This window comes from Leptonychotes weddellii, chromosome 14 (genome assembly GCF_054177405.1).
Source record: "Leptonychotes weddellii isolate Sample4059 chromosome 14, ASM5417740v2, whole genome shotgun sequence".
Taxonomy (NCBI): Eukaryota; Metazoa; Chordata; class Mammalia; order Carnivora; family Phocidae; genus Leptonychotes; species Leptonychotes weddellii.
Window position 1 is genome coordinate 25755764 of NC_138382.1, and position 24411 is coordinate 25780174.

The 24411-nt window shown below is 38.0% G+C and overlaps 1 protein-coding gene across 13 annotated transcripts in view; it reads right to left on the minus strand.

Annotated features, from left to right (window-relative positions):
- Positions 1-24411, minus strand: part of CDC14B (cell division cycle 14B) — a 105389-nt gene that overhangs the window by 32783 nt on the left and 48195 nt on the right. For 10 of the 13 annotated variants that reach the window (XR_014139977.1, XM_081802949.1, XM_081802948.1 and 7 more), the window contains exons 2-5: positions 19844-19934; positions 19240-19315; positions 16626-16718; positions 3775-3851 (exon numbers count right to left, since the gene is read on the minus strand). Coding sequence is in view for 12 of the 13 variants with exons in the window: in XM_081802949.1 (XP_081659075.1) it covers positions 3775-3851; positions 16626-16718; positions 19240-19315; positions 19844-19934 (337 nt within the window). In the remaining variant the exon portion in view is untranslated. Of the gene's footprint in view, positions 1-3774; positions 3852-16625; positions 16719-19239; positions 19316-19843; positions 19935-21269; positions 21825-24411 lie in introns of those variants that run through there. The other 3 variants (XM_081802952.1, XM_006738817.3, XM_031034012.2) reach the window with 3 other exon arrangements.

Here is a 24411-nt window from a genome sequence, read left to right on the forward strand (position 1 = left end):
AGCTCCCCGTGCTTGTGCTCTCTCTAACAGATAAATAAAATAAAATGAAATAAAATAAAAAAGAAAAAGAAAGAAAAAAACAAAACAACTTAGAAAAGCAGATGAGGGCATGCCTGGCTGGCTCAGTCGATGGAACATGCGACTCTTGGTCTCAGGATTGTACATTCGAGCTCCGAATCGGGTGTGGAGATTACTTAAAAATAAAATCTTTTAAATAAATAAATAAATAAATAAGGCAGATGAGAATCAATGAAAGAGTATTGCTGAGAAACTGCAAAACAATGTCAAATACTGGTTTTAAGAATAACAGCTTTTGCAGCAGCTTGTATGCATAATAGCCCAAAACTGCAAGTAACACAAGGATCCATCAAAAGGACTAAGGGCAAATAAACTGTGATATGTTCATAGAATGGAATGCAATGAAAATGGAAATGCAAAAAAATGGAAAGCAATAAAAAAAAGGATGAACTACCGATACTTGCCACAACATGGATAAATCTCACAGGCATTATGTATGTATTTATTTATTTTTTATTTTTATTTTTTAAAGATTTTATTTATTTGACAGAGACAGAGAGAGAGCACAAGTAGGCAGAAAGGCAGGCAGAGGGAGAGGAAGAAGCAGGCTCTCCACTGAGCAGGGAGCCCGATGTGGGGCTCGATCCCAGGACTCTGGGATCATGACCTGAGCCGAAGGCAGTCGCTTAACCGACTGAGCCACCCAGGCGCCCCAGGCATTAATGTATTTAAAAACCTAGGTCCCAACTCTCCAAAATGCCTACTCTGTATGACTCCGTTCATATGAAGTTCAAAGGCAAGAAAAACTGATGTGGTAGAAGTAGTGGTTACTTGGGGGGTGGTTACTGACTAGAAAGGGGCTGAAGGGAATCCTTAGGATTGCTGGCAGTGTTTGTACCTTGAACTGGATGGTAGTTACATATACATGACATTAGTAAGTTTCTTTTAGCTGTATGAAGACACACATCAATTGAAAAAAAACAAAAATATGAATGTCCAATAAATGTTAGTTAAGGACAGGCACTATACTAGGTGTTTTATATGCAGAATGTTACTTAATCCTCATACCCCATTAGGGAGATCCTACTGTCATTCCCACTTATGGAGTAGGAGACCAAGGCTCACATTTGTAAAGAACCACAGAGATGTTAGTGGCAGAACTGAGGGTCAAACTCCCCCTGGTCTGACGTCAATAATCAAGCTATAAAAACTATACAATACTATCTCCCAAGAAAACAGAAAGCAGAGGCCCCCTTCCCTCGCCCCTGCAAAAAAATCAACTAAGAAGCAAAGGAGTATTACAGGTAATACCAAAGAACAGCAGTATATGCTCTTCCTAACAATAACACTAAGGTATCAAAAAAATACTGAACTACATTTTATACTGTATTTTCATTTAGATGGCAGAGAAATATTGATATAATCTATTAAGAAATCATATATATGTATATACAAACATGTAAACTCAGTGCTTAAAGAATTATATCTAAGTTGAATTAAATCTAACTAAATATTGCTACGGAGCATAAAAAGTTTAACTGCAAATGAATGCTATTCTTGTTAACAGCTATATTTATACTGTGCACTTGAAGTGTATATATTTATTCTACGCACTTAAAGTGGCAAGGATAAAAGACTACAACGCAATTTCTTTCAAAATATTATCAAGCTTAAAAAAATATTATCAAGCTTTATTAATTCTATTTGACCTACTTTCTTATTAGTAAGTTTAAAAGAACAGTAAAATGTGGTGAAGCACCAAATTTTTAAATCTGCACAGGCTGATACTTTTGTAAAATGTAGTAAGTATAAAATACAATAGTACTGTATTATTACATATCCAAAAATAACAATAATTTCTGTAAATAAATAATACTTTCTATTTAATAAAAATATGTAAATATTTTTTATTTTATTTACAAATAAAAATGAATTACTAGAAAAATAGAAGGAAAAAACACATCAAATACAAGCCCAAATTCTTCTTATAAATATACTTATCTCATCACAGCTGATAACAAAAAGTTCACAGACTGACACTAATTCACAGGCCATACTTGGAGAAACAATACTTTAGATACATCAAATATCTGGCATCTAGGACTATAAAGATTCAAATTTTACAAACTTGAGCTGTTTCTAGCGAAGTCCTGTTTTTTAGAGAATTACTAACTTTACTCGTGGGACCAGAAGTAACTAACTTCATTTCTCAGTGCCAAACTTCAATAATCTTAAACACAGGTATGGCAAAAAAACAACATTTATTCTATTTTTGGCCTTTGCATTTAAATTAATGCAAATTCTCTTTTACATCAACAGTGTTCCGTGGATCCTTACTTGGATATGTGAAATATGGGTGCTTACTGTATTTCAGGACCTTATGTTATGAGCTTTAAGAATGGCACTATTATAAAGGAATACCAATATAAAGAACTCTACAACAAAATTAACACTGTATACCAATGTTCCTGTGACTCATAGACCACAGATACAAGCATTTCTTCTAAAGGAAATATATGGTTGCTGTTATATTACAGGTTGAGAAGAAAAGTAGAGCACTCTCCAGTTTAGAAAATAATCTTCATCTCCTCCTATCCATCTCAAATAACAAAAGACCTCACATAATCCTTGCACTAGAAAGAAAGATGGTAGGACTGGGTTCAAAGTAATTCTTCTAATTTGCTAAATCACTTAATATACAGTTTTCAGTGCAATATAGAACTGAAACAAGTATCAATTTATAGAGTAAGTCCATGGACAGTCGTACAGTTACTGAAGAAGATTATGCCTAAGTTCAATGGGAGACCCATCCCAAAGCCCGTCTACAATGAAGTCAAATTCACAACCTTACGTTTTAAAAGCAAGGCCATACCTTCAACATCAGGCATTCAAGGCATATGCACCAATACTAAAAACTACTAACGTATGAGTGGAAGAATAATGCAGTACTTGAAATTATCAACACAGTATGGAATTTGTAAAATTATTTCACATGTTTATTACACGTTAAGTGCCATACAATACTTTGATTGCATAGCTAAGTCAAGGATTTTGAGAAACAGGTAGAGAAACTTTTAGACCTTAAAGAAGAACACATGCTTTTTCAAAGTATCTTCAACACAATCACCTGGTAAGTTTGAGCTGAGGATGAGGCTATCATCCGTTTACAGATGGACATCACTTCTATCCATCCTCTACGACACAGCTATTTGGTTTTTCTAGTAGTGCTGCCACATTAGCAACCTCACCCACTGTCTCTGCTGGCATATTACTAGGACGAAGAGGTTCCTTTATGCCACTGAAATTAACTCCTGATTATCAGGAAAACTTACTTCTTAACTCTTCAGGACTCAAACTCCTCAGTGGTAGCTCTGAGTACCAGAATTCCAGGACTTCGTCTGATTACAAAGTACAGCTTCCATGAGTGGCAGAGGTTCTCACAGAGAAGTGATTCACTGCCACGAGGGACATCTGGCAACGCCTAGAGACATTCTGGTTTCCACAACTAATTTCGTGGAGGTGGAGGTGTCACTGGCAACCAGTAGGCAGAAGCCGGGGATGCAACACACAGGACAGCTCCCCAACAAAATGTCAATAATGTCACTGTTGAGCAACCTAGATCTGTGGTGTATTTGTACCCACTCTAAAATGACTACTTACCAGGTCTTTCCTTTTTTCCCCCCAGAAACAACTATACCAAGATATTTCTGGCAAGGGCCTGATTGAATGAGTCTACCATATCATTCTTATATTTACCTGAAAGGAATAAAGGATGTATCTCCACACATTAGTATTCTATATGCTTCTTCTGGAGCTCTCCCCAAATATATAACCTACATTTGAAAAGAGAAGAAAAAGGCAGTTGATTTCTAAATGAAGATATAGTGCTGTCACTGTGAAGTTTTGTACAATTTCTCTCCAATTAACTGAGCCTGGTTCTCCAGCCTTCCCAAGGATCCCGAGAGTCATCCAGTACCCCATCCATGAATTCTTTTTGGCTTAAATCTGCCATAGCTAGTTTCTGTTGTTTGCAGTAAGAGCACTGAACAAACAACTTCACAACAACCTTTGTGGTAACAAGTATAGCATTTTTAAAACAGATTTTCTAAATCAGGACATTAGATTGAACACATGCTTTTAACCTCATCTGCTTCCTGCAAATCCACCGAAATGACCATAAAGGAGTGTGTGGGGGATGGGGCTGGGAAATGGACTGAAACTGGGGAAAAGGCAGAGCAAGATTTTTACTAACTCCATCCATTTAGACTTAACTGTTTACAATACTGTACAGGTTTCCTATAAAACTGCATTTGCTTCCTATTTTCACTGTCTTCTTTTATCCTCAGAACTACATTACGCTTCCATCTTTATCTGGTAGAGTTACTTCAGGTAGATTCTTTAGCATTTTGGGTCCACCACTGGTATTCCTTGCATTTCCAATAGTTTCTTGTTCTCTGCCCTGACATTTACTATGTATATGACTTTTGGTGGGTAGATCCTTTCTCTCAAAGTTCATACATGTTGTTCCAATGTTTTTTCAGTTCTAGAGTTGCAGAAGTATTTTACTAGCCTCATCCTCTCCTCCTCTTTCTTACAAGCAAACTGTTCTAGAAACTTGGAGTTCCAGGGGTGCCCGGGTGGCTCGGTCGTTCAGCGTCTGCCTTTGGCTCAGGTCATGATCCCAGGGTCCTGGGATTGAGCCCCATGTCGGGCTCCCTGCTCCACGGGAAGACTGCTTCTGAACCCTCTCCTCCTCGCTCATGCTCTCTCTCTTGTTATCTCTGTCTCTCTCTCTCAAATAAATAAAATCTTTAAAAAAAAAAAAAAGAAAGAAAGAAACTTGGAGTTCAAGAATTTCACTGGCATCCCTCTAAGTAAGTCATCCTCAATCTCCAATGAAGTTTGCCTGGGACTTTCCGACCCTCATTCAATTTGAAGGCACAAGTCTTTTTCCAACTCAGAATCTTCCTGCAGGGCAGGGCATTTTCAGCTCATACATGGGGGGACGGGGAGGTGGCCACAAGCATTAGATTTGGCACATATATTATTACATAAATTAGACTCAATGCTAAAGCTTACTTTGGGATAATATACTTTAAATTTTGACTGGTAAAAAGAAATCACTAAAGGGGTGCTTGGGTGGCTCAGTTGGTTAAGCGTCCGACTCTTGATTTCAGTTCAGGTCATGATCTCAGGGTGGTGGGACTGAGCCCTGTGTTAAGCTCCACACTCAGTGGGGAGTCTGCTTGAGATTCTCTCCCTCTGTCCCTCTCATGCATGCTCTTGCTCTAAAATAAATAAATAAATAAGTCTTTAAAATTTTAAAATAAAAAAAAAGAAATCACTAAAAAAATTAATTATAAAATTTTTATCTCCATTACTTACATATGTGAGCTGTTTCCTCAATCTAACTGTGAGCTCTCTGAAGTGAGGAACCATGTCTGAGGTTTCATTTTATTTATTTTTTATTTTTATTTTTTAAAGATTTTATTTATTTGACAGAGACAGAGTGAGAGAGGGAACACAAGCAGGGGGAGCGGTAGAGGGAGAAGCAGGCTTCCCGCAGAGCAGGAGTCCGATACAGGGCTCAATCCCAGCACCCCGGGATCATGACCTGAGACGAAGGCAGATGCTTAATGACTGAGCCACCCAAGTGCCCCTTAGGTTTCATTTTAAATTCCTGGTTCATATATTATATATGGACTCTGATTCAATGTTTAATTCACTGAACCTAAATTCTTAAATCTTTAAGTTTTAAAAAAATCACTGGATTAAGAGAGATTATAAAATCACAGATCCAACAAGGATCTTTGAAACTTTGAGAAGGACATGTCCCAAAACTGGTCATAATAGTTGATTCAGCTTTCAGAGGGCATTTTACCAATTTTCTGTTTCAAGAATCATAAATGGAACTTTTTCTCAATGCCTAGGCTGTTTCTCAATATGGTTTTATCCCATTTACTCTAAAAAACAAAACAAAAACACAAAACTTCAATTAACTATACAGAATCTTCTAACATTTATCTATGGCAGCATACAAATCCACAAAAAAAGGTATACAAAGAACAATCGATTCCAAGAATAAGGAAATGTTTTGTTACCTAGTATAAATTTTCAAGTACAGTTATTTGTGACTCATGTAAGATTGCAATTTATCATGAATTAACCACAAGATAATCATTTATAATCTCAGTCATCATTTTTGTCTATACATTACTTCCTCTTTTAAGCATCAACTTATCACATGACTTTCTATATTATTACTATTTGGAAAAACAGCATGACAATTCTTTTACGAAAAATTTTAAAATCCAACCTTCCCCCCTTTTTCAAATTTCCTCATTCTTTTCATTCACTTCTAGTCTCCAACATGCTTCCTTTCTCTTCTAAGGTTTACTGTATAACACCAGTAAAGTCTTTTCTCCATTCTCTTTTAGGACTTACTAGTAGATAGACACCCCTCCAAAGACCAACCAACAACCAAAAAAAACAAAACCAAATAAAAAACACCTTGAGGCCAATGAGAGTGAGAATAGGGGTTGATTGATTCATTTGTGTGTATATATATATTTATTACACACACACATATATAATTTAAATTAAATGAAATCCAGAGACCTCTTTCAGATTCTCCCTAAATTTCTAATAAGACCTTCTCTCAAATTATAGAAATCTTTCCTTAAGCATCAGATTAAAGATAATTCCTCTTACTCAAGATTGCAGTTCTTTGGTTTCTTCAATTACTAAAACTGCAATGGTATTATTTCCTTCTAACCTTCAAAACAAAAATAGTCCTTAATACATTAAATAACTGTGGGTTGGAATTATGCCTTGGAACACATGTTCAATTCAAAGAACACGAGAGCAATATAACATTTCTCCTTTGAGGGAATAAAACCTAAATCCTTAGTAATGAACTTTAAAAAAATGTTATTTTTAAATCCAGTTGGGGAATGCTTGTATATAACATACATAAATAGATACTGGGTATAACGAGATAAGCTGAAGGAAATTTATAGACTCAGAATAAATCTATTTATATAATGCTATAGTCTGAATGTTTGCGTGCCCCACTCTGCAAATTCCTATGTTGAAATCCTAACCCCCCAAAGTGATGGTATTAGTAGATGGGGCCTTCAGGAGATGGTAAGCCATAAGGGTGGAGCCATCATGAATGGGATGAGTGCCTTATAAAAGAGGCCAGCGAGATCCCTAGCCCCTTCCACCATGTGAGAGCCCTTACCAGACCATGCTGACATACCCTGATCTCTGACCTCAAAGCCTCCATAAATGTGGGAAATAAATTTCTGTGTGTTTATAACCCTCCCAGTCTCTGGCAGTTCATTATAGCTACCCAAAAGGACTAAGGCACATAACTATCAAGGAAATATTTGCTAGTAATCTATCATTTTTAATTGTACACCACCCATGCATCTTCCCTAGTCAAAAGGCCTTGCCGTATGAAATTATTTTAAATTTAAGAAAAATCCTATAAATGACTCCTCTATTAACACAAATCCTCAAATTAGTAAACTCAAAATCAATGCAATTTTATGATCTGTCACTGTGTTCCTGGCCATTTGGAAGCAAGGTCCTTCTCAAATTCCTCTGGTATATTTTCATGAGAAGCTATGTACAAATATAGAATGGTCATTCTAATTCCACATTGCTGTCCAAAAATAGGAAGCAACAAATGAGGAACAAGAGAGATATTAAACAGCTGTGGTAGCCAGCCTCTAAAACAGCCCTCATGATGCTCATCTCCTGGTATTTCTACCCTCTCAGGTGGCCCCCTCCCACAATGACTAGGGCACCCGTGTGTAAACAATGCATAAATGGCAGACTATGACTTCTGAGGCTAACTCATAAATGACACTGGGGCTTCTGCCATGGATTCCTCACTCTAGGTACCTCAAGGTGTCATTCAATGAGGGCACTTGGGCAGCCTGTGTGGCAAGGAACAGAAACCTCGTGCCAATAACCAGTGCTAACTGGCCAGGGTGTGAATGGACCATGTTTTAGCAATGTACCCTCCAGCCCCGGGGCAAGCCTTCAGATGACTGCAGTCCAGTGGGGTAATTTGTCAGGCAGCAAAGGTAACAGGGTAGCACAATAAACATCAGTGAGTGAGGAAATGATCACATCGGTTTGTTAGAAGTGGATAAATAAGCAAATAAATGACAAGTGCAGAGATGTAAATGTAAGCAAGCCCCATGGCTTAGAAAGCACCAGGAGGGAGAGCCTGTTGTCACCTCTCTCTGAGGTAGGTAATCTCTCTGAAGAAGCAAAGGACAATCGTACAGGATGAATAAAATACCGAGGAAAAAATGCCTGTGACACCAGTAGTGCTTTTTGAAGTCACGGTGCAAAGGTATTTTTTGCTGAATAATACCATACCCATTTCTAGGACTTCCACAGTCCCATTTTTCAAAATTATCATCTGCCTGCCCCAGTCCCTGTGAAGACTGCTAACCTTGGACTACTGATCTATGTCTCAAAACCTGGGAGGGGCTCGATCAGTGGTGAATGAAATTAGTGGACTGAAAGAAAAGAATCACAACCTGATCATTCAGTTTCAATCCTGACAATTCAGGCCTCAAGTAATAAAACGCAATCATTTAGACACATGCTTCTTATTTCTATTCTTACATACAACATTTTTGCTATGTACTCAGAGAGCCTTTGGTACGGTTTTAAGAACCAGAACATTACACAAATCATCCTAAGAATGAAGAATAACAAAGGGGTAGCCTGATAAACCAGTAAACCATTTTCAAATATTTTTCATGGAGAAATGTCACAATGTTTCCAGTATTAACTATTTTCACTTCAACCAGATGACATAGTCTTTCCTATGCCAAGACTTGAATGATCTTTTAAAAAAAATCACTCTCCAGATTAACACAGAATGTTCATGAATCAATGCAAGTTGGAAATAAGCTTAAAGATCCAACTGCTAAATAAAAAAGGTAAGTAGGGACAAGACTATATATATCACACAATTTTATATGATAAAATAAGTAAATAAAGTAAAATCACTTTCACAGCTCCTGCACCAAAACAAAAAAAAAATCCTAACTACTGTTAAAAAAAATCAGATAGCCTTATATTTCAATAGTTTTAACTTTTCAGTTATTTATGTGTAGATGTGTGAATATATATATCTACATAGATATATATATAGTAGATTGGTATAATGATCCTCGATTTAGATAAAGGGAAACTGCAAGTTTGGCATAGCAATCATGTATCTACCAAGGCCAGACAGCTAATAAATGTGAGGGAATTGGTCCTGGGTATTAGTGTATATGGTTATATTATGTGGGTAGTAGGGATATTTTTTTAAAACAAAGCAAAAATCTTGATTTTGTTTTTGCATGAAACCTCCTAATTTTTAAACATTGGCAAAAACAAATAAACTACTATAAACTATTTATAAATTTATAAATACTCAATTACATAGAGCTAGCAGGCCACTACTTTCCAACCTGTGATATTCACTGGTCACCCAAAATCACACTGCTTGTTACTGGATGGAAGAGGGCCTACTGCTCAGGCCTTATTTATAGACAAGAAACCATACTATCTAAAACAAGTACTGAAACAAGGATCCAAAATTCCAGAGAGCTTAAAGGATCTACAATCAAGGGGCACCTGGGTGGCTCAGTTTTTAAGCATCTGCCTTCGGCTCAGGTCATGATCCCGGGGTCCTGGGATCGAGCCCCACATGGGGCTCCCTGCTCGGCAGGAGGCCTGCTTCTCCCTCTCCCACTCCCCCTGCTTGTGTTCCCTCTCTCGCTGTGTCTCTGTCAAATAAATAAAATCTTAAAAAAAAAAAAACAAAAAAGATCTACAATCAAAGCTCATAACAGAGAGTCATTTTTCTTCACTCTTTCCCCAAATTAATACCACCTCGCAAGTGTCACAGGCGGATGTGATACCAGCAGTCAGGCTCACTAGGGCAAGAAAGGAAGTGAGGCTGTGATCAGCTGTGATGCCCTCAGCTCCCTCCACCACAGGGCCTCTTCCTCTGGCCCACGCTGTCCCCTTCCAGGCACACCTCACACTGACCCAGCTCCTGGCTGCTATTTACAGCAGCCTGTTGCTATTTGCCCTGCCTGTCGCAGACACCCAGGAAGGGGTCTGTCAGGGGATGAGTATTTACAAAGACTTGGGCTGGCCCACCTGATTTTATCCTCCAGTCTTTGCTGCCCCGTCCAGACTGCTGTTTGTTGAACTGGATTCTTACCTACTGCTTTCAGATCCTCTCCTCTCTGCTTCCTTAGGCTTAACCTCTCATCTGATCCCTTCACCCTGAAGCCACCTTAACCCAGCATTGACTACTCTGGGTCCAAAATAATTAAATCCTTAAGGAAAAGTAGACCACAAGTTCAAAAGATCATCATTAAATAACAAATTAAGTCCCTGAGCTCTTAGCATGACTGTTGAAATAATCTTAAATTCAACACAATTTAGGATTCTACTCACAGACTGCTGAATTAATAAAATCCTAGAACTTAATTAGTATCATAATTTTCAATGTAAATGTTTACAAGGTAAGCCATTCTAAAGGTTATAAAAATTGCTTAGAATTAAAAAATACTACTACAGAGTGATAAACTTTGAACAAGGAATCTATGTTAGCACAATTAGCTCTCCTAAAGTAATCTATTAAACATTAAAGAAAAGCAAATTTGCAAGCTATATACCAAAAGTTTGCTTGCATCATTTATTTTACACTCAGTACACTTTAACCACAAAAAAATGTTAGAAACGATGGTTAATTTCCCAGGCTAGCCCTCAAAAGTACATTTACCTATGGAAGAGCTGAATACTATATATCTGCAGAAAAATATAACTGCTAGGGCAATAAGATATAAACAAAGTTGATAACCAATAAGATAAAATGGCATCTTTCTTGTTTTTTAATATGAAAAGTAGATTTAAGGTATGATAATAGTGGAAAGAAGCAGGAAAAAAAAAGACATTTAGTGAATGCTTAATTTGTGCCAGATTCTCTACATAAATTGAAAATAAAGGCAACTCAGTGGCCTCCTCCAAAAACCTGTTTTGCAACTAGAAATTAAAGTTTGTACCTACTAGTAAAATAATGCACTACCATTTCTGTTACAAAATATACATGTAAAAAATTAAATAGTAAGAGAGAGATAAAGTGACAATTATTTCTGAAATGATTATAGAGTGTGCTTTAAAGAACCTGTGTTCACTAAAATATTAATAAATTTAATAGTTAATGCTTCATTTTTTAAGTATCTTGATTTAAAAGCCTTGTTGTGAGTTCAGCTATTTTTTTGTTGTTGGTTAAAAAAAAAACCTTTATGGAAGTATAGTTTACAATCAATGAAAACATCTTAAATGCACAGGTCAATGGATTTCAACAACTGTCCTCAGCTGTATAACCATGACACACACAATCCAGGTGTCCCTCTCCCCAAAAAGTTCTCTTGTGCATCTTCCCAGTTAATCCCAAATGTCTCCCTCCTCCCCATTAAGTCTGAGGCAACCACTGATATGCTTTCTGTCACTGTGGAATAGACATCTTTCCAAGAGCTTCATATAAATAAAATCATGTACAGCTGTTTCAGTTCTTGATGTTAATGGGTGTTGTAACTTAAAAAGATACTTTACTCTAATAAGTAAATGCAAATGCAGTAAGGATTACACTCATTTTCTTTCATCCCATCCAGCAATGATGGACATTTGGTTAGTAAATCTCAAATTCTAATCAGATGTTGTTAAAAACTAACAGGAAAAGTGCTGCACATTTTTAAAATGTTTAGCAAATAAGTTTAGGATCCACTGAAACTTTATTTAAATGATTTTAAAGTGGGTTATAACATTTTGTTTTTTGGCTATTAATATAACACTTGACTTTGAAAACTATGTCCTTAAAGGGAAAAGACCATTCATTCTGCCTTCTCAGTAGGAAATTGGTTTCAGGATAACCAAATTGGTTTCAGCCTCAACTGGAAGAGGGGAAGCTCAATTCCCATAAAAGAAAGCCAACTAATAAATGAAGGATGAATAAAATAATCAGAAATTATAGTTACATTGAAACCGTAATAAAATTGATTGAGGTAAGTACTATTAATTGTTTAAAACACTAGATGCAAGGCTGATGGGGAACTGAACATACACATAGTTCCAAAATAACACCATATGGAATCCATAAAGTCATAAAGGAGAAGACCATACATTGAAAGAATTTGAAGGTTAGCACTGAATTCAGTGGTCATTTTTAGCATCTTTAATGGTAATTTAGGTATTATATGTTTTCTGATATGATGTAACATATACTACTAACGCAGGAGCCTATAGACTTAACTTCCAGTTCACGAGACATACAGAGAATGGAGAAACAAGTTAAAAAATACCACAAGGAAGAAACCAGAAAAATTCAAAAGGTGGAACACTCCACAAGAGATCTGGTCTCTTCCATAAATCAATGTTAGCAAAAAGGGACCATGCATGTGTGAGAGAGATTAAGGGCACAACAATCACACACAATGTATGGTCCTGGATTAGGTATTGCTTTGGACATTTTGGATCAACGGAGGAAATATGAATATAATATAATCCAGGTAGCGAGATGATGGAGTATGGATTAAAATGGAAGAATGGGCCACTGACCGAAAAAAAAAAACCAGGTGATAAAACTGTCCTGGTGAGCATAAAACATATGGTATATTACACATACATATGCACATGTCCTGCTCTTATAAATACAAAAGGGGGTTCTTTTTAAGGAACGTTTTCTAAATTTCTCAAGGGTATAAATATGGGTTTTGACATGACATTTTTCACAACAAAATGACAAAACAAAGTTTCAAACTTTTATTTTCAAAATACTCTCTTCACTATCATGAATTTGTTTTGAAAGGCACTTGCTTTTCCACTTAAAATTTCACCTGTACTTCCAATGACAGGTTAAATACCACTATCCCTCCAAATCTGGCTAGGGAATAATCACTGACTTATCACAACAAGGTAAACTTACTACTTCCTAAAATGATGTGATACACTTACCTTTCTGTAAAAAGAAAAACTCAGGTATCTTTTATATTCTTCAACTCTTCTACAGTGAGTGAGTACTTTTACTTTCACCATAATTTGTTAACAAAGCTCCTACCATTTCAGACAGTTGGTGAAACCATTCACTAGGCCACATAAAGTGCAATACTGGGAAATACACACATTGAAGACAAATGAATAGTTAGGCCAATAATCTCACTTCCGTCACAAGTGGCACCTGACCATCTGACAGAAGGGACTAACAGAGCATGAGCGTATCAATCCAGTTTTAATAGCTGAGTATTTTGACTATCTGCAAAACCTAACCTCCTCTGTTTTTAAGACAAAAAAATAAATAGAAGTACTGACACTTGATTCTCAAGCCTCCTCCACACTCCATATTAGGTCCTTTTGAACACATGAAGATGGAGAGGGCATTCCTTTCAGAGGCCCCGAGTGTAAAAGGATGGAGAGAGTTAGTCCATTCAGAATACTTCCTTCCTGACAGTTCTTCCTCCAGATTTTTTGTCCTAACATTACTGTACCATCTTCCAGGTCAATCACTAAAAAGCATTACTATTTCCAAAATTCCTCAACAACTCCAGAAAAGGTTATCAAGGCTGCAGACCAATTTTTAGGGAACTCTTCACTCTTTCTAAAAATCTTTAATCAGAGGATTCAGACTTCAACCAGATCAAATTCTCACCTCAAATCCATCAAATCCACACTTGATGTTTAATCTTTTGAGGTATCTATATTATATCTTGACACTCCTTTGCTACTATTAATAAATTTCCTTTTCTGGGGCACATGGGTGGCTCAGTCGGTTAAGTGTCTGCCGTTGACTCAGGTCATGATCCCAGGGTCCTTGAATTGAGCCTGGAGCCCAAAGTTGGGCTCCCTGGTCAGCAGGGAGCCTGCTTCTCCCTCCCTCTCAGAATCCCCCACCTCCACTCGTGCTCTCACACAGTCTCTAATAAATAAACAAAATCTTTAAAAATAAATAAATAAATAAATAAATAAATATCCTTTTCTTAGAAGTTTTCCTCCTGTTTTCCCACCTAGCATCATTTCAACTCCAAGCTCCTACTTCAGCCAACCAGTCATGGCTGTAAAGACTTTTGCTATAGCCAAGAGCTATAATCCTCCTGGTAAGCTGGCTTCTAACTGAGCAGAGGAATGAACTCAAGTGAATGTCCAAATTGCTTACCTGGCACTTTCTTAATCAGTGCTAATCTGAGAGCGTAAAATCCTGAAAGGATTTCTAACTCTAAATATGTTAAATATAGAAAAATAAACTTCTACATGCCAAAATGCAACCATAAACAAAGTCAAAAGGCCAATACCAAACTTAGAACAACTATGACAACAAATTTTCAGTAAATATGCCAAGGGGTCATTGTTTTATCGCTAGCAGTAAAAAACAACAGCAATAAGATTTTAAAGGGGCGCCTGGGTGGCTCAGCCGGTTAAGCAATAAGATTTTTAAAAAGAGATTTCTTATTTATAAAATTATCAAGCACTTTTTTTTTTTTTTTAACAAAACCTATGGTTCCCACCATGCTCACAGCCACCCTCTCTGGCGGTTCTTCACACTGAAGTTACCATGTCTGGCTCCCTGAGACCCGTCCCTGCCTGCCCCCTGCCTCCACCATCTTGGGGACATCTCATCTGACCAGAGACAAATAAATGACTGACACAAGAGCAGCCCAGGCAGAGCTCTGTGTGTTCTATTCAGAAGCACATTCTCTTGAATGGAATGTCTTTAGCCATTTCCTCCTGGATAATGTAAAGACTTTTACTGTCACACTAAGGGCCATATCTCCAGGGTTCCCTTTAATATTTTACAAACCCCAAGAATTCTGGCTGCATCTCTTTTTCTGTAAAGCTGTCATGATTTATTCTAATCCATGAGGTTCCTCTCCCCAGCAAGGGGCTAAGTAATGGCACCAAATGCCCCAGCCACCTTTCCATGCTCTTTTTCTTTAGAACTTGCATAGGCTTTTTTTTTTTTTCCCTAAGAATTTTTGTTGCTAAGCATAATAAAAAACCAGGAGAGATGGGGGGAAAAAACAAACAAAAGCACCACATCTGGGTAAGTTTAAGAAGTCAAATTTTAGTAGACCTAATCTACCACCTGTGTTTCACACATTCAGAGATGGTAAGAAAATTTAGAGCTAGCCCAGAAACATTTCTTCTGTGAGCACAAGAGGAAAACAAAAGCAAAAAGGCTTTAATCACATTTGCTAATGATTTACCTTAAACACAGAAAAGGAATTATGAAATGTTTAGGTGCAATCTCAGTACCACCAACTTCTGGTTTAATCGCTGCATATTCCAAATTATTTAACTATATACCAGAAAATAATTTTCAAAAGGAGGAAAGCATGACAGAGGCAAGGAGCAAGTTGGGGGAAGGAAAAACTTATCTAAAGAACTTCAAAAACAATCCCCTTATGGTGGGTGGGAGTAGAAGACACATCCACTCACTATTCTCCAGTGAACAGGACAGCTAGCTTCCACACCCACAAACAAAAAGATAAGGGGCATTATTCTGGAGGAGCTCTTTGCCTACTCTGGAAAAACTGTTGCTAAGGTACTCCTGCAGATGAATGTACTAGGCAGTGATAAAATGTGATTCTAAAAACAAAGATCTTCCATGATGCTTATAAATAAATGAAATTTGTAACTCTTGAATAAATACTGGCTATTCCAAAGCTTATTTTCCAATGATTGAAATAAACCTCGGGACACCTGGGTGGCTCAATCAGTTAAGCATCTGATTTTGGTGCAAGTCATGATCCCAGGGTCTTGGGATTGAGTCCTGCATCGGGCTCCTTGCTCAGTGGGAAGTCTGCTTCTCCCTCTCCCTCTGCCTGCTGCTCCCCCTGCTTGTGCTCTCTCTCTCTCACTCTCTAACAAATAAATAAATAAAAATCTTTAAAAAACAACAACAACAAATAGACCTCTCAATGTCCTATGTAACCTACATAGTATGTAACCTTTTTCTGACTCAACATGTCCTCATTCTAGATGTTTTCATGAGAATGGAGAGAATCCGTAAGAACAGACTTAAGAATCACACCTTAGTTAGGAAAAATTGCCTATATTCAAATTATAAAGCACTCTTACCTCATGTGATACACTTTGATGTTTTTCTAGAAAAAAATCAATTATTGGTCCTGACTCCACCTTCACAACTTCACTAAATGGATCATGGGTTTATAAAAACACAGCTTCGGGGGCATTATTTTCTAACCTTAAGTGCTATAACACATAAAAAGGTTTTCACAGTAGTTGGTCAATTTAAAAAAAAAAGGCTTTTTAAAGAACAGTTTTAGGTTCAGAATAGCAAAGCTAAGTAAAAGGTACAGAAATCTTCCATATACCCTATCCCCCCCATATATGCACAGCCTTCCCTGTTGGTCAAATCTTTAAAAGCAAAACATGTTCTTTCTGGAAAGAAATCAAAATATTATCTTAGAAAAAGTAATTTCAAAATTCCAACTACAATTTAAAGTACCACTGTTGTATGCATTTTTACTAATATGTTAGGAAATCAGTTAAATACTTACCATATAACATCCAATAAGGAAAGCAGCATTCGCTTGTTTTCTCTGATCAGAGCCAGTAAAATGAATAATTTTCTTCCTCATCATTGTGATGGACTACATAAAGATAAGCAGGTATTAGTATTTTCTCTTTAATTTCAAGTTTTCTAAAACTTCATTTTGTGATGAAGATAAATTCCAAACCTTACAATGTATAAGCATTCACCTTAGCAAGATCTTTAAAATGAGTAACTTTGATGCCCCAAAATGCTATGTACCTTCCCATAAAAGACATGTTCTTGGATTAAGATGAAAGTACAGTTAAGGGGTGGGGAGGGGACATGAACAGATATATGCTTGGAGTATAAACTCTGAAAGAATACATAAGATGCTGGAAAAGGCAGTGAGGGGGGAGGGAGACTTTTCTTTCCTTTTCCTGTTTTTGGTTTTAAATCAATTCCCAAAACCATTATAATTAAAAGGGTATATTAAAACAGGCAAAAATAATTCATTCTGTTAGAAATCAAGATGGTGAACGGGGTAAGAGGGCAGGGTGAGGGTGGAGCAGAGATAAGAGAGCAAAAGTGGGCTCTTATGTGGTGTTGCTAATGTTGTTCTTGATTTGATGACCAAGATGATTACCTACATATATTCAGTTTGTGAAAATTCACTGAACTGTGCACTTAAGATCTGCACCTATTTCTGTACATACATTATACTTCCATAAACAGTTAAATAAAAAGGGTATGGAATTTAAAAACCAAAAAAGCGTATGATTATAGTTAGCACCTCCTCACCTGTATTTCACTAACGTGAGCAGAAACAGATTCAGGTAAGCATAAGGAAAAGGATATATTCAGTTCAAAAAGCACATATTTCTTGGTTTCTGTGAGTCAATGATGAACGTGTACATATTTTCCTTTAGTTGTTTACATAGAATAAGAGATCCAAGTTGATTTTAAAAAACAAAAACAAAACCCAACCAGCCATAGAGAAACACAAGCACAAGACACTTTAATTCAAACTCTCAACACACTTTTGTCACTAATTGAATAGGCAGTAATGTTTCCATCAGGTTGGATGGTCAATACCCTGAAAGTTGTTCTGGTAAATGATAAAAAGTTTAAAAAAAAAAAAAAAGGGACCAATATGCCAATATATTCTTGGTTGAGTCAAAGGATAAAAGGTGGAGTACAGGAAAGAAAAAAAAAAAAAAGTCTTTCAAAATTAAAGCAAAGAAACACAAGGCGGGCGGGGGGGAGCCTCAGGGAGGAAATGATTTTTAGCTTCCCAGCCCTGTATGAACAAAAGACCTGCCATAAGCAACTGGAAAAAAGGAGGAAGGTGTGGACATAAATATACAAGGCTATAAATGTTTTTTGTTTTTTTTTTAAAGATTTTATTTATTTATTTGACAGGGAGAGACACAGTGAGAGAGGGAACACAAGCAGGGGGAGTGGGAGAGGGAGAAGCAGGCTTCCCGCAGAGCAAGGAGCCCGATGTGGGGCTCGATCCCAGGACCCCGGGATCATGACCTGAGCCAAAGGCAGACACCCAACAACTGAGCCACCCAGGCGCCCCAAGGCTATAAATGTTTATATTCCTATTCAAGAGAAAAATAAAGTCCAGAAAGAAGAGTCTCCATCTCTACATAAATCTGTAGGGTAAACATATAATATAAAAAAGAAAAGGCAACTCTCCAACTTCTATTTTGCAGACTAGTAACTCCTTTGACAGGTGCTTCTAACATTCATAACGGGGAATTTTAGGTTTGAGGCTCAAGGAAAAAAAAAATCTGCCTTACTCACTCATAAATTTGTAATACAATTTAAAATTTAATTGAAAATAAATTTTATTTCTTCTGTGTATTAGTATGGTAAGTTATCAATTGGATAAAGTTGTTTTTTAAGAACTACCTACCCTTAAATCCAGTATTTTCTACTTGAGAATTTACAGTGACTAATTTGGAATTGCTAGCAGTACATAAACACTTTTTATTGATGTGACCATAACTTAGAAGTTTTTTAAATAAAGGAATGGGGTCTGAGTTCAAAGTAACAGAAGTACAATTTTGCAACTCTCACATACAGTCTTAAAGATACGCTGTTTGCTCTTGCTTTCCCTGCTCCTTAATGGTATGTATAAAGGTGGGGGTGAAGAGTCACAGGTAGTACAATATCATGGGAGATTAAAGATAGAATGGAAGTAAGATGAGCCAGTATTTTTTATTACTTTGCTAGCACTCTGTCAAAGTAAAGGCAGAAAGAACAATGACCAAAACAAGGAAAGTTCCTCTTGTTAGGTTTCAGTTCCATTAGATCAGACAGCAAGAGGTTTCAGGTTATTAACCAATTTCTACTTTGGCTTTTCAAGTATCTGAGCATCACCAATCCAAACCAGAACCAAATGACCCAATCAATCTTAAACCATTCAGTCAAAACTCTGGAAAACAAACATATATACAGTATGACTATATGAAACAAAAATCACATGTATGTCCCAAACACCACTGCAGTGAGAAATAAGACCTTTTTTTTAAAAAAATAAAAAACAGAGGTATGTTTTCCTTTCTTTTCCCTCCCCAGAATCAGGCTAACAATGATTACCTAAGTCAAATCTTAAGTAAAAAAGATTTTACCTTTAATTTCTTATTTATCTTGCAACAATATCTGTAAACCATTGCCAGATTGAGTGGTCCGAAATCTGCGTAGAAGCTTTAAAAATGAAAAACAAAAACATACATATACATTCTAGATCCTCTAAATATAAATGCCTTTTTGGAACTACAAGATCCATCTAAGACAAGAAAGCATACACCAAATTGTTATCGGTCATACAGCTCAATGATACTGCCGTACTAGTGGTAAACTAGTGGCATTCTGGTAAGGAATGCCTATTAAAAAATATGACAAATGCTACAATGCTTAAATCTAGCCTCAATAACATCTGAATAAAAAAGCTGTTTTTCCACATTTTACTTATTAGTATACTAGTTTATATCTCATTGTACTTTAAGCTGCTAGAATTTCAAATATAAATTGTTATATTTAGGAAGGTTCCTTCATTTTGATATTTTCCCTAAGGATCTACCTTATTACCAGGGTTATACTACAAGAAAAAAACATTCTGCAATTATCAATCAACAGATTTGTAATTTTCCAAGGCTATTCTATTTATAAACATACCTTTAGATTCTTCAAAATAAAAAAGTTACTAACAATCATTTAAAAAGCAGTACTTACTTCTCATATTCAAGTTCATTATCTATGCTGAAATAATGTACATTTGATGAACTCTTTGGTCTGCTGTAGAGAATGGCAAAACAAAGGCGATCTGAAATGGAAAAATTGCAATGTTCCTTCCTTCAGGTTATTAAAAAACGTTTCACATATCATGATGCAACTCTTTTCAGATGAAGTCAAATTTTTATTTTTTCCATGCATGGTAAGAGTGCCAATGGGTAATTCAAAGTGTTCTGCTATTTTGGTAGGTAACAATAAATAAGCAACATTTTTAAAGGAGAAATTGTCTTAAACCATGAATTTCAATAGCCGTAAGTAATTTTTCATATAGCAATATGGCTAGATTTCTAGAGGAACCTCTAATTACAAAACTTTGGTTCCCCTGGGCTAAGAAATTTTAGCAAACAGCAGCATGCATTTGATAGCTAAGCAGATTACTTGCGCTATGTTTTGCTAGGTTTTCAAGTCATCCTAAAAGTCATTTGAATAGGAAACTGTATTTTTTTAAATAGAAGCTAAAGAACGCTATCAAAATCGCTGCAAAATTAACGTTTAATGCTATAGAACACACAACAAAACAAACCATGTGTTTATTCGACTGTTCTTAGGGATCATTACTTTTGTAATTAGACAAATTACCATTACAACAGCAGCAATGAGAGGTTTCTCCAAGATGAGTGTGAGATGAACTTGTGTTGCATAAATGCAGTTAGGCTGCTGTGAAGTTTAGCAAGAATGGTAAGGAGCAGTATTGCTCAGAGGCTCCACCCCTCCTCCCCTGCCTCACCCCCAAAAAAGTTGCCTAAAAATCCACGGGGAAGCAGTCACTTGCAATACCTACTAGAAGTAGTAAGTAGTGCTAATAGAATACTTACTTACACTCAGATTGTGGCAAAATCAAGTACAGCCTTCAAAATAGTAAAAAACAAAGAACGCCAGCTGGCACCCTTTCCCCAAATGGTAATTTAAACAATTTTTGTCTGCAATTCAACTCACACAATCGCTGTAATTATTTCCTTGCAAACTCCTCAACTGAAATGTCTTACAACCACAAACTCTCAGATGACGGAGCTTTTATCTTTCCAACCACAAATGATCCTTGATCCCTGTGCACAGAGTGACCTGGATTTTGCTCCCATGGGTGAGGAGGGGCAACTCCTCTGCCAGCCAGGGGTGTAAGGACACCAAGTTCCCAACTGCACACGTCTGTGCGGATTCGCCCCAAAGCAAGACCACGTCTGGGGACGAGGAGTCCCGGGAGGTCACCCACGCCTTTGAGACAGCATCGGCCCGGCCCCGAAGTTGAAGGGCGGCTCTTGGCCGGCAATAGGCACCTCCTTGCCTCCCCCGGCACGGCCTGACACCCCCTAAATACGGTTGTCACAGCGGCTCCCGGGACAGACAAGCTCCGCGCCACCGCACTCACCTTTGATCACCTCCGCCACCAGAGGGGTCCCTGCGCCCTCCCGGCTCATGACTCCAAAGCATCTGGAAGGCGGGGCGGAGGGAAGGACTGGGTGGCCAGGGAACAACCAGCCGCTGAGAGAGGAGGCGCCACGACCACACCCCCAAAGTTTAAAAAAACAGAAAGTTTAAAGGGCCGCGCCCAAGCGCAGGGCACAGCGACGCCCCTCGGCGACCCACCACACAGCAGACGCGGGCCAGCCAACCCCGGAATTTCAAAACTTCTCAAACGTCCCCAAACGGAGCGGCGAGGGAGTGGGGCGCAGAAACCAGTCCCAGCCGCCCGGGCTGAGCCTCGGCCCGCCTCGGGGCCGCCGGGCGGTAGTCTGCAGCCAGTCGTCTGCAGCGCCAGGCCTTGCCCGGCAGCAATTTTGCATTTGAAGTCGGGGCCTGCAGCAAAGCGCGGGAGAGGCGGACGCCAGCCTCGTAAAAGCAAGTGGCTCCAAAAGCCATTAAAAGGACTTCTCAGAAGAGAAGGGCTCGGTGGGGAACCTGCCAAGCGACGCGGGGGGTCCTCCCACAGCCGCGCTCAGCTGCCCTCGCCGCCGCCGGTAGGGGGCACTGCGGCCGGAGCGTCACAGGCGGGGCGGGGGAGGCAGGGTCCTGGGCCGGGACTTCGTCCACTCCTCGGTCGGGTCGGGTCCAGACCCGCTGGGTGCCGGGCTCGCGCGAGTGCTGGCGTCTCATCTAAAATGGGCTCTCCAAAACTGTTCAGGATTTAAAGGAAAGCCTAAAAACTGAGGCCATGCGGTCCTTTAAAGGCCTTAGATTGCGCCTCAAGAAAACACTGGGATGTTGAAAAAATTCGGACACAATACTAAGCATCCATTTAAGGTATTTTCTAAATCTATGCTACTGTGTTAGTCTCAAGTGAAAAAAAATTAAGATACAGTGTGAGTATGGTCCCGATTTTGTTATATATATTGGTGCCGGGGCCATGGCTGATTTTAGTTTCCCCCTGTTATTTTTCCAAATTTCTTACAGAAAAGTATTGCTTTATGCATGAAAAAATTTGTAATGACTCTCCCTTACAAAGAAAGGCAATACAGTACAACTCTTTCCCCCAAATTAGAGTCTCAATACAACATACGCATTATATCACAGTATATACATCTTTGCATCAAAAGTAAGGGGCGCCTGGGTGGCTCAGTCGTTAGGTGTCTGCCTTGGGCTCAGGTCATGATCCCAGGTTCCTGGGATGGAGCCCCACATCGGGCTCCCCACTCCGCGGGAAGCCTGCTTCTCCCTCTCCCACCCCCCCTGCTTGTGTTCCCTCTCTTGCTGTGTCTCTGTCAAATAAATAAATAAAATCTTAAAAAAAAAAAAAAAAAGTAAGCCTGCATACCTCCTAACCTTATTCTAAAATTTCCTGACAGATCAAAGACTTTAAATGTAAAAAACAACAATGAATTATTTCTGTACTCTCCAACTGGGCCTTTCTAAATGAAACAAAATCTAAAAGCCCAGAATCAACTACTAAATTGATACACATTTTTAAAATGGTCTTCATGGCAAATAAACATAGAAAGCCAAAAGATAAACTGGAAAAATATTTTTAAATTCATCTCATGTTGATGCTGAATTTCAAAATACAAAAATGCAAACTGAAACTACAAGGTACTATTTTGCCTTCAGACTGGCAAAAATCAAAGGAGTTTCGTAAGGCATCGTGTTGGTGAGTCTGTGGGGAAACAGGCACTTTCTCTCACGTTTCCTGTGGGTAGGAATATAAACTGGGACAACCTCCTGAAGGGCAAGGAAGGGCAATTTGGCAGAAATTTTCAAGATTGAAAACTGGCTAGACTGCCAAGATAGGGGGTGCCTGGGTGGCTCCGTCCGTTAAGCGGTGGCCTTCAGCTCAGGTCATGGTCCCAGGGTCCTAGGATGGAGCCCTGCATGGGACTCCCTGCTAAGCGGGGAGTCTACTTCTCCTTCTCCCCCTCCCCCGCCGCTTGTACACTCTCTCACTCAAATAAATAAATTAAAAAAAAAAAAGATTGCCAAGATAGGCTATTTAAATACTACCATTTCTACCGTTTATTTGAGTGTATGTAAAGTATACATACACATTTGTATGACCGTACATGAAATCTTGCATAGCAAATCTCAGGAAGGATATACAAGAAACTGGTAGTAGTGGATGCCTTACAGGGGGAAACTGGGTGTTCAGAAACACAGAAGGGTGAGATTTATGCCTTTTTAAAACTTTCCAATTTTGAACCATATATTACCTATTCAAAATTATGAAGCTTTTGAAAAGTGAACTTGCAGGCTAACAGTGTTTTTCCAAAGTTTACTCTTCGTCAAGATACAAAACATATTGTATGCACAGTACAGGGCAACCTGGAAAATGTCCTTTGCACACATTTAAAAAAGAGAACTAGTAACTTCTTCTGAATTCTACCTATATATATCTTGAAATCCAGTTTCTTTTAACAAATCCAAATAGAACTGGGAATACCTAGAAGGAAGTGGGAAGAGATGTTTATATATTACAGGGAAGAAAGAAAGAATCACTGATTTTTGATGTCCAATTATCCTTGTAGAATATATTCTCAATACTCTATTGTTAGAATAATATTGCAATAAACTGTTACAGAGACTAGAGTGCTATGATGAGAGCTATTTACTAGAAACTACCTGGAGCTAGAAACAGGGATCTTTACAAAGTTCTGCTTAAAGGTTCATGATTAAACTTATAAACCCACTTATCTTCCACTTAATGGTTCTGTTGTCAAGAACAGAAAACTGAAGTTTTAAAGTAATAAACCTTCTTGCCTATTTACGCCTGTCACATAATGCTGCCTCTCTTGCTTCCCTGAGTAATACAATACAGAAGGAATTGAAATCTCACCATTTTAAAAATGTTAACAGAAATATTCAACATCCTCACGCCAAAGTTGTTTGTTTTGTCTTGGCTTTTCGGTCTCCAGTTTGCTACTTCTTCCTTTAATAACTATGTTAAATAAGTGAAAAACATTTTCCTGCATAACAAATATTTGGGGATAATTAAACAGAGGGGTATGATCTAAACCAAGTGAGAAATATATGTAGGAGTCAGGTGGCACTGATAATACGGTATATACCACCTTTTTTTTTTTTTT